The sequence below is a fragment of the Terrapene carolina genome, unplaced genomic scaffold (assembly GCF_002925995.2).
Source record: "Terrapene carolina triunguis isolate 2854851 unplaced genomic scaffold, T_m_triunguis-2.0 Scaffold130, whole genome shotgun sequence".
In the NCBI taxonomy this organism is placed as follows: domain Eukaryota; kingdom Metazoa; phylum Chordata; order Testudines; family Emydidae; genus Terrapene; species Terrapene triunguis.
This window is the reverse complement of record NW_020664481.1, coordinates 2,373,499-2,389,240: the sequence shown is the minus strand read 5'-3', so window position 1 is coordinate 2,389,240 and position 15,742 is coordinate 2,373,499. Positions and strand designations below refer to the sequence as shown.

The 15,742-nt window shown below is 44.3% G+C and overlaps 1 protein-coding gene across 6 annotated transcripts in view; it reads left to right on the top strand.

The window, feature by feature from the left end:
- TPX2 (TPX2 microtubule nucleation factor) overlaps positions 1–15,742 on the top strand; it is a 35,197-nt gene that overhangs the window by 7,023 nt on the left and 12,432 nt on the right. For 2 of the 6 annotated variants that reach the window (XM_024200897.3, XM_024200896.2), the window contains exons 2-8: positions 8,248–8,377; positions 8,670–8,792; positions 10,291–10,426; positions 12,234–12,368; positions 12,959–13,012; positions 13,181–13,303; positions 14,788–14,921. In XM_024200897.3, coding sequence (XP_024056665.2) covers positions 8,275–8,377; positions 8,670–8,792; positions 10,291–10,426; positions 12,234–12,368; positions 12,959–13,012; positions 13,181–13,303; positions 14,788–14,921 — 808 coding nt within the window. In that variant the 5' untranslated portion in view covers positions 8,248–8,274. Of the gene's footprint in view, positions 1–8,207; positions 8,378–8,669; positions 8,793–10,290; positions 10,427–12,233; positions 12,369–12,958; positions 13,013–13,180; positions 13,304–14,787; positions 14,922–15,742 lie in introns of all 6 variants that reach the window. The other 4 variants (XM_024200898.2, XM_024200895.2, XM_024200901.2 and 1 more) reach the window with 2 other exon arrangements.

The window sequence follows — 15,742 nt, the reverse complement described above, 5'->3', positions numbered from 1 at the left end:
TTATAGATGGCACTATATTTGCCCTTTTCCAGTCTTCTGGAATGTCTCCCATCTTCCATGACTTTTCAAAGATAATTGCTAATGGCTCAGGTATCTCCTCAGTCAGGTCCTTGAGTATTCTAGGTGACTTGAAGACATCTAACTTGTCTAAGTAACTTTTAACTTGTTCTTTCCCTATTTTAGCCTCTGATCCTACCTCATTTTCACTGGCATTCACTATGTTAGATGTCCAATCACCATCAAGCTTCTTGGTGAAAACCAAAGTCATTAAGCACCTCTGCTATTTCCACATTTTCTGTTGTTCTTTCTCCCTCCTCCTCACTGAGTAATGGGCCTACTCTGTCCGTGGTCTTCCTCTTGCTTCTAATGTATTTGTAGAATGTTTTCTTGTTTGATCTTGTTTTGTGCCTTGGCCTTTCTAATTTTGTACTTACATGGTCGTGTTATATGTAATTCATTAGTTCTTTGGAAAGTTGGGTAGATCTCTGGTTGATTTTTAGGGCTTGTCTATGCTTGAAAACGATTTTGGATTAGGTTTTGTTGTAAATTTTACTGAATAATTGTGGCACTCTTATTCCAGAGTAAGAGTGCCTTGTTCCAGTTTAGCTCACTCCAAGGCACCCTTATTTTGGAATAAGAGTGTCAAAACACTGACGTTGTGCAGTCTATATGGTTTTATAAAAATATGATAATAAGTGAATATAATGTAATTGGGATATGCTTCATGCAAAAGGTCTCTTGTAAGGTATCAATACAAAGCTTATAATCTACTGAGTGTGATCATCCTATTTGTATAAATATACCACTCTTGTATCTAAAACTAGAAATATAAAATATAACTCTGAGGGCCTATTGTAATTATGCAAAGTGTGGGCCATTAATGGAATCTTGATAACTCCCATTAACCAGGACCATTGTCTGCAGATGGCTGTGTTTTACCTGTGAGTCTTCCTGTATATATGTGTGCTGGCAAGTGGGTAATGAAGTCTTAGTGACATGTGATCATGTCACCTGAACTGGAATCCATCTTTAACATGGTGCTTTTCCAGTGAGGGGGGGTGGAAACCCAGAGGGACAAAGGGTTCCCAGCTTATGCAAAAGATAGATAGATAAAAAAGGGGTGGAACAGACCAAAAGGGGAGGAGAGGAGCCATCATGAAGAATCCCCTAGCTACCAACTGAGCTGGAACAAGAGCTGTTCCAGGGGAAAGAATTGTGCCCAGGCCTGGAAGATGTCCAGTCTGAGGAAAAAACTTACTGAAGCATCTCTGAGGGTGAGATTATCTGTATTCAGTTTGATTAGACATAGATTTGCGCATTTTATTTTATTTTGCTTGGTGACTTACTTTGTTCTGTCTGTTACTACTTGGAACCACTTAAATCCTACTTTCTGTATTTAATAAAATCACTTTTTACTTATTAATTGACCCAGAGTATGTATTAATACCTGGGGGAGCAAACAACTGTGCATCTCTCTCTATCAGTGTTCTAGAGGGCGAACAATTTGAGTTTACCCTGTACAAGCTTTATACAGGGTAGAACGGATTTATTTGGGTTTAGACCCCATTGGGAGTTGGGCATCTGAGTGCTCAAGACAAGCACGCTTCTGTGAGCTGTTTTCAGGTAAACCTGCAGCTTTGGGGCAAGTAATTCAGACCCTGGGTCTTTGTTGGAGCAGATGGGAGTGTCTGGCTCAGCAAGACAGGGTGCTGGAGTCCTGAGCTGGCAGGAAAAACGGGAGCAGAAGTAGTCTTGGCACATCAGGTGGCAGCTCCCAGGGGGTTTCTGTGTTCCAACCCGTCACAAACACATAATTATTCAGGAGTAACTCCATGCATAGAAAAGCCCGTATCTGAACAGAAACTGACCACTTAAACTCTTGTCCTTTATGTACTCTGTGAAGTGCAGTTCTATAACTAACCATGTTTGTCCTTCACAAATGCAGCATATGTTGGTCAACTAGCTGAGCAGAGCCAGAGTGAGAACTTGGCAACGTAGATGTGCCCCATCCCTGCCACCATAGAAAAACTGTCCTTTGATGAAAATGGTGTCAGCAGGTCACTTTCCCAGTGCAGATCATATGGAAGAAGAAATTGTCCTATTCTGCTATTTAATAATGTACTACAGGAAAAATTGAGGTGGGATGCCAGCCTTTATTCCTAGCCTCTGGTCAGATGTTTTGGTTAATCCGTGTACCTGGGATTTCAAAATGCATATCAGCACCTTGTCTTTGAGGGGTGCACAGTATACATAAACCACAAACTGACTAAACTCATCTTGGTTATAAATACACCTCTACCCCAATATAACGCGACCCGATATAACATGAATTCGGATATAACGCGGTAAAGCAGCTCTCCAGGGGGGCGGGGCTGCGCACTCCGGCAGATCAAAGCAAGTTCGATATAATGCAGTTTCACCTATATCACAGTAAGATTTTTTTTTTTTTTGGTCTCCCGAGGACAGCGTTATATCGGGGTAGAGGTGTACTAGAATAAATATTTCTAAGGAGTTGTCAAGTCATCTTAAACTCCATAATCTACCTAGACTCAAATGGCAGAGTCCAGAGCTCAAACTGATGTGCACAACTCTGAGGTGCCATTCTAGTAAACTACTATTCTGCTATAAATCTGACTTGATTGGAGAATGGATGCAGAGTGTGGGGAATGGGAAAAGAGACCTATAAATGTCAATCTGAGCAAACAGATAAGGAAATGTGTATCTCAGTCTCATTGGAGTCTAATTACCAGCTCCCTGCTGGCTTTCTAAGAAACATGAGGTGCACTGTGTACAACTGGGGAAACATTCCCACTTTATTAATGCTTGTCTGACTCCTCTTAGCCGCATAAATGTGCAGAACATAAGTGTACTTCTAATTCAATAACTGCCTCCCCATTATCGGGCAACATTCTCTAGATATCTCACAGTAAGAACAGAAGTAACTTGGCTTCACAGTGAGCTGTTAACTTTACAGCAGTCTGGCACTGGAATCTTGCAGTGGATACAAATATTTGTGAAATTTGATGCCTGGTGCTCCAGCTTGGCAGATTGGCTTGTTTGGAGGGGGAGGGCGAAGAATGCAGATGACGCACTTGATTTTAAAAAAAAGTTAGTAGTGTTGACAGAAACCCAATCCTGATTAAGAGGGACAGGAAGGCATCTGATTCCAGCCATGTCTTGAGCTCAGTTATAGTTGGTTTTGGCCATGGCTTTCTTTTCTGCTTGCCTCTTATCAGTTTTTTAAGCCCTGACATTTCCACTATCATGTAGATGACTCTTCTCTAATGACAACTTTCTCCCTAGCTACAGCACTTCTATGTTAGGGGGACTGGAGGTTTCTCAAGTATGCAGCAAATTTTGGAAGGGAGTTGTAAATTACAATGGCACCTGCTAATAGTACTCTGATTTATACCCAGACAAACCTTCCTGCTGAAGGGAGCCAACCTTTTTTAGGCATATATAAACTGCTCTGGACTGAAACATGCCTGGCTTGTTTAAGCAGTGAACTATTCTGTTCAGCTTCTGGTGATCAAGAATATCGCTCGCCTCTGAAGTGGTTGTGTTCGTATACAGCAAACGGCTGCATAAGGTTTCCGCCCCCCCCCACCGTATCTCTCTTGCAGCATACATATTGTCTTACTGTTTGCATTGCTCCTTACTATATGAGCTCTGATGAAAGCACCAAATATCTTGTGTGCAAAATATTAAATGGTTGCAATGTAAGGAATTGTAACGTAATTCTTGGATTGCTCTGGTATCCCAGAGTCTCTAAGGCCCTGTCTACACTGACAAGTTTCTGCGCAGTAAAACAGCTTTCTGCGCTGTAACATGCGAGGTGTACACACTACCAAGCCATTTAGTGCACAGAAACTACCCCAACGAGAGGCATACAGCTTTCTGCACCAGGGCTATAGAGCTGTGGTGCCAGTGTAGACACCCTGGTCGATTACAGCACTGCAGTTGGCCTCCGGGAGGTGTCCCACAATGCCTGTTCTTGCCTCTCTGGTCATATGTTTGAACTCTACTGCCCTGCCCTCAGGTAACCGTCATGCCCACCCCATAAATTCCTTTGGAATTTTGAAAGTCCCCTTCCTGTTTGCTTGGTGATGCATGCAGTGGTCTCAGCACATCTTTCCAGGTGGCCATGCCTGCTCCACGTACCAGGCGATCCCCTGCTTCCAGCAATGCTGAGCTGGTGGACCTAATCAGCATTTGGGGAGAGGCTGTCCAGTCCCAGCTGCACTCCAGCCGTAGGAATTATACCTACAGACAGATTTCACGATACATGACGGGCCATGATCAGGACACATTGTGCAGGGTCAAAGGGAAGGAGCTGCAGAACGCCTACCGCAAGGCATGGGAGGTAAACCGCCGCTCCGGTGCTGGGCCCACGAGCTGCCGGTTCTTCAAAGAACTGGACGCAATACTTGGTGGCGACCCTACCTCCACTGCGAAGGCTGCTGTGGATACTTCGGTGGCTCACATGCCAGTCGAGAGTGGACTGAGCCAGGAGGAGGAAATCTTGGAGGAGGGCGGGGACCCAGAGGCAGAGATGCATGCAGCCAGGAGCTCTTTTCTACCCCGGAGGAGGCTAGCCAGTCTCAGCTGTCGGATGTTGGCGAAGCACAAATAGGACAGGAGGCTCCTGGTAAGTGGATTTGATTTTGCGAATCACTGAAACGAGTTGTTGGGGTCAGAAGGGTTGCAGAAAGCAGACTTATCTCCTACCACATGCTTAGTCTGAGCGGCGGAACAGACTGTTGGTTGACTCCCTCACTTCACAGGAATCTGCCTGAGATCTCCAGGAAACTTTCGTGGCGATACTGGGCAATCCGCTGCCGCAGGTTCTTTGGCAGACCTGCTTTGTTTCTTGCCCCATTAATGGTAATTTTCCTGCGCCAGTGTGGGGATAGGAATGATTATCAGGCCCCCTCCCCCCACAGTGCTGGCTCTCCCCACGAGCCCAGTGTACAGCAGGGTCCGGGAAGACTGACTTTTCCCTGCCCCTGTGGCCACTCACCATTTGGGGAGGGTCTTGCGGCTCATGAGGACTTGCCTGGGGTCAGCCAGTTAGTGACAGGTGTGTGAGTACTGGCTGTGTTTTAAATCCCTGTTCTGTGTGTTGCAAACAATACTGCTTCTGTAAAATGTTGCATTTAAGCTTCAGAGAGATGGCCTTGGGGGAGCCCAGCCTCCCTCTTTGTTATCGGCGGCTGAATGACTGCACAGAATTAGAAAGCGGCCAAGAAGAACTAAGGAGGATTTTGAGTAGTGATATGATGCACTCAACGTCCAAGAGAAATTTGAAGGAGTGGCGAGACAGCAAGAAGAGGGACCGAAAGGAGAACGTGGCAAGCCAGAATGAAGCCCACAGAGTGGCTCTTAAAGGTTATGGAGCATCAAGCAGACACACTCCAGGCGATATTAGCTCTGCAAACCGAACAGCTCCATTTCCCCCCGCTCCTCTCCCTCCCCCCCACCCCCCCGCAGCTGCTGTCACAAAACTCTTTCCCATGCTCCCCCCAGACACTGCCAACACACACTTGTCAACCTCCTGGCTCCAGTCTATACCTGCGGTATTCCACTCCTCCCGCCTCACAGTCCAGCACTGCGGACTCCCACTACCCACTGCACTCAACACCCATCCCTCTGCAGTTTGGCCCTGGTGAAGTATAGTGCCTGCTGCATTGTACTCCAAAGGAGACGGTTGGATATGATCCCAGGACATACACAAATCTTTAGCCATCCCAGGACCCCACCTCCTCCTGGGACCTTCCCTTCCCCCATTCCCCTCACTGCTGATGTGGTTGGTTGGTTGTTTTGTTTGACTCTCTCCTCTGGTTGTTGTTTTTAATAAAAGGATTGTTGGTTTGAAAGCAAAAAGAGCCCTGCAAAGCAACATACAATTATGTTAAACCCACATATTGCATCATCTGCACCAATCACCTCCTGTCATTACAAGCACTGCACTCCCGAGCAGAGCAACAAATATTAGTGGCTTTCAGCTTCAAATTGCTGCCTCAAGGCATCCCTGATCCTTATGGCCCCATGCTGCGCCTCTCTAATAGCCCTGGTCTCTGGCTGTTCAAACTCAGCCTCCAGGCACTGAGCCTCTGTGGTCCAGCCCTGAGTGACGCTTTCACCCTTCCCTTCACAAATATTATGGAGCGTACAGCACTCGACTATAAGCATAGGAATATTGTCGTTGGCCAGGTCCAACTTCCCATAGAGGCAGCACCAGCGGGCTTTTAAACGGCCAAAAGCACACTCAACAGTCATTCTGTATTTGCTCAGCCTGTTGTTGAGCCGCTTGTCAAGTTGCCCCATGTATGGCTTCATAAGCCATGGCATTAAGGGGTAGGTGGGGTCTCCCAGGATCACAATGGCCATTTTGACTTCCCCTACAGTGATCTTCTAGTCCGGGAAGAAAGTTCCTGCTTGCAGCTTCCTGAACAGGCCAGTGTTCCAAAAGATGCGTGCATCATGCCCCTCTCCGGACCAGCCTGAGTTAACGTCTGTGAAATGCCCACGGTGATCCACAAGCGCCTAGAGAACCATTGAGAAATACCCCTTGCGATGAATGTGCTAGGTGGTCTGGTGCCAGAATTGGACTATACATGCCATCTATCGCCCCTCGGCGGATAGGGAAGCCCATTTGTGCAAAGCCATCTACAATATCACGCACATTGCTCAGATAGCTGCCCAGAGTGCACGGCTCCGAATACCGCTGCGAGTGCCACAAGTGTGACCATGCTGTTGCGCAGGCAGCTGACTGTGTGAACAAACAGCGGTTTCCCTTCAACACTCTCAGAGAGGCGCTAGAACTCCTGGCACTGTAACTCTGCTAGTGTAGACATCAAGTTTAAGTGTTGTATCATGTCTCCAACTTTTATTGTAATTAAAGTTGGGACTACTTTTGCTGTCTGTCAGTGCTTCTTTGACTAACCATAAGGTCTGCTGTTGGCATTCTGCATACACGGACAAACCTGTGGGGGCAGTGATGTGGCATTCCCCAGGGGTTTACATTGCCGTCCTGTATGTATGCTTAAATAAAGAGACATTGCAGCATTGTTGCTTAGTACACGTGTCTGTTTCTGTAGTATTGCAATTAAACATTCATTGTACAAAGGCCTGGTTGTACTGAATGACTAATGTTGCTGAGAGTCCTTTTTTTATGGAGGTGTTTCATATAACAAGATTGTAGCAGAACTCCAAGTTGCTTATGAAGGCCACGCTAAAGTGCAGAAGGTTTCTCTTTATCAGGCTAAGGACTACAACTTGAAAAATGTGTTTGCCAGCAATGAATGGGAAGCTCTCCCTACCCAGTGTGGCTGGTGGGGTAGGAGGGCGCACAGCAAAGCTGTTGCAGAACTTACAACTTTCCATTAGAAATAAGCTTCTAGCCATTACAGCTGCAAAACGTCCAATGTGACCTGATGCCATGGTTTTTATTTGACTCTCTAAACAACTACAGCGCTAAAGCTGCTGCTTTTGGTTTTGCCCAGCAGCAGCAGTAGACTTAAATTAACAAGACTATAGTGTTTCACCATTGTCCTCTGTGGAATTGTGAAACTGTTCATTCCTCCCGAACTAACTGGGAGAGGGAATAGAGTGGCAGAGACCTATTTTCATCTTTACGGCAGCCAGGAGGCTATGCAGATGAAAGAGGACAGAGCTGCTTCTCTCTTCCAGTTGGAGGACTAGGTGTGGCATCATCTTAAAATCTAAGCTTTAGACACTTACTAGCATTGATCCAACAAATGGAGGACCCTCTGCAGGAGCTAGGGTCAACACTGGTAGAATACTCAGCATCTTCCTTCCCATCTTCTGTGGATGGCACAGTGGCTGGGCTTGTCCGCACAGTGTTCGCCATTCAGCAGTGTTCAGGGGCAATTCCTATATTCAGGGATGTGGCATGATTCTTTCATGTGAATCTAAAGCTTTCTAATAAGAGAGTAACAAACTTTAGATAAACCACTGTTATAATTTGACATGAAAAGTAGATACAGATGCTCTGTGCAGTTGCAATAATACCTAGTGCTTCTGAGCCCAAGTAGGAGTCTTGTCTGATGCATTCTGTCCTCCATCTCTAGAGATGCTTGATACTGGTGACTTTCAGGGTCTAACATTTCCACCATTGTGTGGAGCAGTAACAAGTCCTATTGTGATTTAGAGTAAATAACCTAAATTTAAAACTTTTTTTCCAGTGATTAATCTAAAACTGATTTGTGGTTGTACATGTGACAGACTTCTGGGGACAAGACTGCGGTGAAAATGTCTCATCCAGAGTCTTCCTATTCCTATGATGCAGAAACTACCTACATCAACTTCAGGACTCTGAATGATGATGACATGCAGAGTGTAGATTCATGGTTTGGTAAGTATCTTAGAGTTTGGTGTCTGCTTTCTGCTGAGGTGAGGCTTTGGGAAAGTAAAATGTCCCTGCCCTGGGAAACTGTCTTGTTAGGCTTGACTTCTATAGCAAGTAGGTTATGTTGAATTATGCAGTAAATGACATTTCTAAAACCCAAGTACAGTAAAATGCTATCCCTGATCAGAACTAGTGAGTTGACGACAGGCTTAACTAATACCATAATTACTTGTATACCATGTGGTATTGTTACAAATGCTTAATATAGAATGTGTTGACAGTGTTTACTCTTTCACAGATCTGAAAGCCGGTTCAGAGAATGTCCCTCCTGCAGAGAATGTGGCAACTGTCTTGCAGCACAAGCCTGCCTCTTCAAAGGCTAATCTTCCTCAAGCTATTGTTCCACCAATGGTGAAATCCAGTAAGTTGGCACAATTCTGAAAAAATAACCTCCATCCACGAGAAGTTGAGAGGCATTGGTGCTAAGTGGCATAATGGCTTAGTCCAGCATGGTTCTGTGAGCTTGTTATGGTCTTGTAAAGATATGACAGACATGGCTTAGTACACTTGCAGACTTGCTAGTTCACAAGCAAAGTTTAGAAATGCACTCTGGAGACGTTTGAAATTTTTTCCTGCCTTCTTAGATTTGTCTTCTGACCAGACTTTTGTATTCAGTCCTGCCTCTCTACTGTCCAATTTAGAGAGGTCTCTCAAACACTCTTGCTTCTGGGGTTCTAGGTTTAACTTTTTTTCCTTTTATTTGTTTACACAGTCTTCAGTTGGGTTCTAATACTAGAGATGGTGTCAACTCTAACCCTGGTGAACTTTCTACAAAGAATCTTGCATCTGCCCAAGACACAATACCCATCTGTCACCTTATAAACATACTTTCCTAGATTAATGTTACTCCCCTGCTGATGGGGGGAAATGCCACCAATAGACCCACCCCCATCTTTGTATCCAGTTCCAAGATCTCTACATTTCCTCCTTAAGAGTTACCTGCCTGAGCCACTTGCAGCACATTTGATTGGGAGCACCTATGCTCTTCCGACCAAGACAAGCGTGGAGTATCCTGGTTTCAGAACTCTTTATCCTGGTATGCTTTTCTCAGAGAGAGAACTATGTGACAATCCTACTCAACAGCAGAATTATTTGTAAAACAAGACATTAAAATGTAGAGGGAAGGATTTGAAACAATAAGGTCTTATCATAACTAGACTTACAGTTGGCAGAAGTTAAACTAGATAAGGCATTTTTGTCTTAAGTTGCAGAAAAGAGAACTAAAAACTTACAGATTTCAGAGAGCAAACTCATAGGTCTTTTTTTTTTTTTTCATTAGAATCCCTGCGTCCTATTTTTTTCCTAGGGCAAGGGAGGTGTGTATGGTGTCTCAACATTTCCCGATGGTCTGCTAGAATATCTAGATAACATAAGCCCTTGGCTTTCTAAACTATCTCCATAGTTGCATACTAACATCTCCTGAGGCTCAGTCTCTAAAAATGTGTGTGGGCGGGGGAAGGGGCGGCCTTTCAGTCTGTTCTGTACAGGACCTTCTTAGTCTATTACCATTTAGCAAGCTTTTATATGGTATTTTCTACTACCCTCTTTTAGGCTATGTCTACGTTACCACTTATGTCGATATAACTTTTGTCACTTGGGTGTGAATAAGCCACCTCCGAGTGATGTAAATTACACCGACCTAAGCGCTGGTGTGGGCAGCACTATGTCAGCAGGAGAGCTCTTCCCGCTAAACTAGCCACTGCTGATCATTGGGGGTGGATCAATTAAGTCGACAGGAGAGCTCTCCCGTCAGCTTACAGCAGCTACATTAGAGAGCTTATAGTGGTGCAGGTGCAGCTGTAGCCATAACCTTAACCTGTTCAAAAGCAGAGACTAACTTCCCTGTTTCACCCAATTAGGTGAAAACCATGAGATGGAGGAGAGAGAAATGGCGCAGGCAATGTTGAGACCACAGAATATTGTTGGTTCTCTGGCAGCCTGGAAAGTCCCCTCAAATGATGATTCACCTCCTGCTCCTTCAGGAGCTTCTCAAAGGTAAGAATGCTTGTCAGCTTAACCAAGTTCTATGTGAGGCCTAGTGGTGATCCTCATCAGCAGCATGCCCAAGCTGTGTCCTGGGCTAGGTGGGCAATGATGGTATAGCAGTCTCAACTCTTCATGAATGGTTCCATATAGATAGAACTGGAGACTGATATCGGCTTAACCCACCACATACAGCACCGTGTGAGCTTGTCTGTGCTGTCCTGTCAATGGGTCTATTTCCTAACCCGAAGGCCCCATCTGTAGGGGTAAGAAGGTAGTTCAGTTTCATACCTGTTGGCTGAGATATCCTGGAAGTCACCAGCACAACTGGCTGTGTAGATATCTGGAATTGGACTGAGGCTGTAAGTCCTGTGACGGGTTGGATCACAGAAACCCCCTTGGGAGCTGCCACCTGATGTGCCAAGACTACCTCTGCTCCTGTTTTCCCTGCCAGCTCAGGACTCCATCACCCTGTCTTGCTGAGCCAGACACTCCCGTCTGCTCCAACACAGACCCAGGGTCTGAATTACTTGCCCCAAAGCTGCAGGTTTACCTGAAAACAGCTCACAGAAGTGTGCTTGTCTTGAGCACTCAGATGCCCAACTCCCAGTGGGGTCTAAACCCAAATAAATCCGTTTTACCCTGTATAAAGCTTGTACAGGATAAACTCACAAATTGTTCGCCCTCTATAACACTGATAGAGAGAGATGCACAGTTGTTTGCTCCCCCAGGTATTAATACATACTCTGGGTCAATTAATAAGTAAAAAGTGATTTTATTAAATACAGAAAGTAGGATTTAAGTGGTTCCAAGTAGTAACACAGAACAAAGTAAGTCACCAAGCAAAATAAAATAAAATGCACAAATCTATGTCTAATCAAACTGAATACAGATACTGAAGCACCTCTGAGGGTGAGATTAAGTTTTTTTTCCTCAGACTGGACATCTTCCAGGCCTGGGCACAATTCTTTCCCCTGGTACAGCTCTTGTTCCAGCTCAGGTGGTAACTTGGTGGATTCTTCATGATGGCTCCTCTCCTCCCCTTTTGTTCCATTCCACCCCTTTATATATCTGTTGCATAAGGCGGGAACCCTTTGTCCCTCTGGGTGTACGTACGTATGTATGTACACACACACACCCTCCACCCCCCCAGGTTAAAGACTGATTCCAGTTCAGGTGACATGATCATATGTCACTGCAAGACTTCATTACCCCCTTGCCGGTATACAGGAAGACTCACAGATAAAACACAGCCATCTGCAGACAATGGTCCTGGTCAATGGGAGTCATCAAGATTCCATTAATGGCCCACACTTTGCATAATTACAATAGGCCCTCAAAGTTATATTTTATATTTCTAGTTTTAGATACAAGAGTGGTACATTTATACAAACAGGATGATCACACTCAGATTATAAGCTTTGTATTGATACCTTACAAGAGACCTTTTGCATGAAGCATATCTCAATTACATTATATTCACTTATTATCATATTTTTATAAAACCATATAGACTGCACAACATCACAGTCCCTTTGCTGTTGGTGATACTTAGAAGTTTCTACTGAGTGAGGCTGAGTTCAGACTTGCAACCTAGATGCACAAGGGGGCTTTGTACCATAGTACAAATAACAGAAATGATTTTGGTTTTCAATTAGCAGTGTAACGATTAGCTGCTGTTAGTCTCCTCTGAAGCATATCTGAATGTAGTGCTGTCTGGATTTCCGTGACTCTTTCCAGCAGATATTGAAATACACTATATGGAACTGATTCTTTCCCAAAGACCACATGGGAGACTTGACACTGTTCTTTCCTGCAGGAGGATATCCAGAAGACTGTCAGCACAACAGAAGAATTCCCAGCAACGCAAACGTCAGGCCAAAGTCAAAGCAGAGAGATGCACTGTCACGTCCATCAAAAAGGAAGATGTTCCACCCACCAAGAAACAGAAAATGTACATCACCAGAGTCCTGCTTGGGGCTGGGTGGTGGGAGTGCTGCTTTTTATCTCTCGAATTACTTGGAGACCATTCTTCTGATAGGCTTCAGCCTAGATGAGATGGACTTGCAGGCTTAGGTAGAGGTGATGGAGACCTGGTTCATGATACTAATTCCGTAACACGTGAATCCAGTGATTTGTTTTTGTTTTGTTTTTTTCCCTCCAAATTTGAGGAGGAATGCTGGGCGGGAGAGGGAGAGATACAGCGAGTGATACAGCTTTGAGTTTCTTAATCCCTATCACTCTGGGCCCAATGCTTCTGTGAACTGTCTTTAAACTCGATTCATGCTACTAGTGAGGATGGAGTCGAACAATTCTAGACTACGAGAAGAGAATGTTTCTCAAATTCAGTTTAAATACGACTCCACTATATGCTAGGAAACTTTGGATCAAGAAAACAATACACTAGTGCAGTTGTCACAGGATGGGATGTATGCCTCAGCAATTACTCTTTCCACCTAACAGAGGACAGTACATACATCAAAGCCCATTCTGGAAGGAGAAGCTACATTCTGAAACTTCAGTAATTAGTCTTCCCTTTTGCAGCTTTAACAGAGTACCGGGGAAAACTAGACCACCAGTGCCATGCTATATGGCCAGGTAAGGCTCTTCCTTGGGTTATCTTCAGATGACTGGTGAATTCACTAGGTGTTTGGGATGTCCAGGGCATGTTAGTGAGCGCTAGAACCAGTGTTGCACTGAAAACACTGGCATCCAGGAATGGCTTGCTCAGTTTTGTGTTGATATTTATCTATTTTGTCACTGTAGCTGTAGCAGTAGAGAGAGAATGACTGAAGTATCGATGAACAGAGATCACTCCCAGAGCACTGAACTCTCCCCAGCCAGACCCAAGGGCAAGCTGACCATGCCTACCACGCCAACAATGCTGAAGTACGTAGCTTTCCTGTGAATGGGAACAATCTCTTTTGTGCTAGTAGCTGTAATTTTAAAATACGACCATTTAAGGAAAGCTTGTGGTTTCAAGTCTTACTATTATATGGGGGGTGGGAGAGGCAGTGTGCCCGCAAAGTGTTCTGAGTATGTACGCAGTAATCCTCAAGTACAAATGAGGAGGTAGCCCAACTAGCTGTATGTGGACTCCTTGAGATACAAAATCAAAGACTGTAGTTAGCCAAAAATATAGGCTTTACTCTGTTGAACAGTGTCTCTGGAACTTGAGAGTTAGACTTCTGCACTGCAGATCTTCAGTTGATGTGTCTGTGAGGTGGGAATGCAATATCCAATAGAAATGGGAAGTTACGTTTGTTGAGATCATAGAGGTTTGGCAAGGGATTAGTATCTCCTCAGGCTGTTGAAGAGGAGCAGGTAAACCTCCTGTAAACTTGTGGAAGTTGTTCACTCCTGCGACCGGGGTCCTAGTGGGGGCCAGCTGTAGTCATTCAATTAGGGTGAACTGCAAAGAATGGAGCAGACAATCCCCAAAAAGCTGGTGGATATTCCAATACTTAGATTTTTCAAGACAGCATAAAACAGCTTCTTTATTACCTCACTGGTTACTCAGAAGTCCAAACAATACAGTTCCCTTAAAGGATCCAGCCTCAGGCCTCCATCCAGGCACCTAAGTCAAATATGATGATTTCTGAAAATCTTATTTCATCATATAAAAGAAAATGTTCTACCAATCCCAAAGGGTTGGAGACATTACCTCCCTGGTTATTGAATATTCCAGATCTTACCCAAAACACTCTACAGCTAGTTCTTATTAACTAAACTAAAATTTATTAAAAAAATGAAAGACAGACATTAATTCAATTCTTAAGATTCAGATTCATAGCAGAGATGGTGAGCTTTGTAGTTGCAAAGAGCTCTTTTAGAAATAGTTCATAGGTTATAGTCCGATATCCAAATATCATATTCAGGGCGTACCAGCATAACTGGGACCTGTCTTGCGACTCAAACTTCCCAGATGAAGCCCAAGCAGATCTGAGATGACAGAATCAGGACCAAAGGATCTTTTATACAATTTAATGTCCTTTTTTGACAAGTTGGTATTTCCTCGGGGAACAGAAGGTCATTAGGATGACTTTGAAGGAGGTCCATCACTAGTACTTAGCTATACGAATTAACATAAGGCCATTTGCTTGTTCCTCCAACATTCAGAGTACACTTCAAAGAGAGATGAATACAGAGATATCCCGTGTTTACAATTCATTTAAATGCTAGGATGTTCTTTTGATCTCTGAAGTATCAGAATACAGCACAGACAGGGACTGTTGATTACATCATTGACCCTACTCATATATTATCCCTCCACATGTCTTTTGAGAGTTATTTATTTTATAGGATGTTTAACCCTTTCTGGCCATGCATCACAACTCCTCTCTCTACCTTTCTGACATACTTCACTCTTTCAGGAGGAAGTATCTTTCTGGCAAGCTAAAGAGCACAGAGGAGCAGGAGCTGGAAAAGATGAAGCAATTGCAGCAGGAGACAATGGATCTGCGCAAAAAGAATGAAGAGTCCCTGATAGCTGCTATTGCTGGCTCAGGTAGGCTCTAGCTAAACATGGAGGCTTAGCATCCCATGCCCTCCTAGTGACCCGTGAGGGTGTGGCTATGGATAGTGCCTTCTGGAGGGAAATGTCAATGTATGGCCATTTCTAAGAACATGGAATGCAGTTTGAGCCCCCTTAGCTGTTTGCTTCTCACCTTCCATTTCTTTGGTGGGTGTACTCTAAGTAAAATGCACTGATCCTGACATGGGCATCTGATATATCCTGATTTCACTAACCCATCCACAGATTATCTTGTGTCTTGTATGAATTCTAGTCTGGAGGATTTGGGTTGATGCATGTCATGGTTCCAGGGACAGAGCAGCACTTCCACTTCTCAGAGTAGAATCCCATGATTCACCCCAGTTTTAGACTGGTTCCTTGGCAGGTGGCAGGCCCCAACAGGGTTTGGCACCTGCCAGATGCTTTCCTTTGGGCATGTCCTCAGTATGAAAATGCAGTGACTGTAGACAGCTTCTCTGAAACAAAAGGGTAAAAATAACAAAAGGTCTACATATATATCTTCTTACTTATGCTTATCACTTCCCTGAAGACTTGGGGCTTGTCTATGTAACCCTTCTGCCCGTCTGAGTTGGCAGCAACAAGGGCCGGGTTCAGTATTAATTTGGTTTAGCTTAATTCAGTTTTGTGCCAAATTAAGGTCACTTTAATTCTGAACAAGAGCATCCACACAGGGACTTAATGCCATTTAATGAATCTGTGTTTTAAATTCACACCTTTAATTAATTTGGATTAATTTTCCTGAGTGTCTATCTGTAGAAAAACTGTTAGATAGTCCTGAGTTAACCTTGGTATCC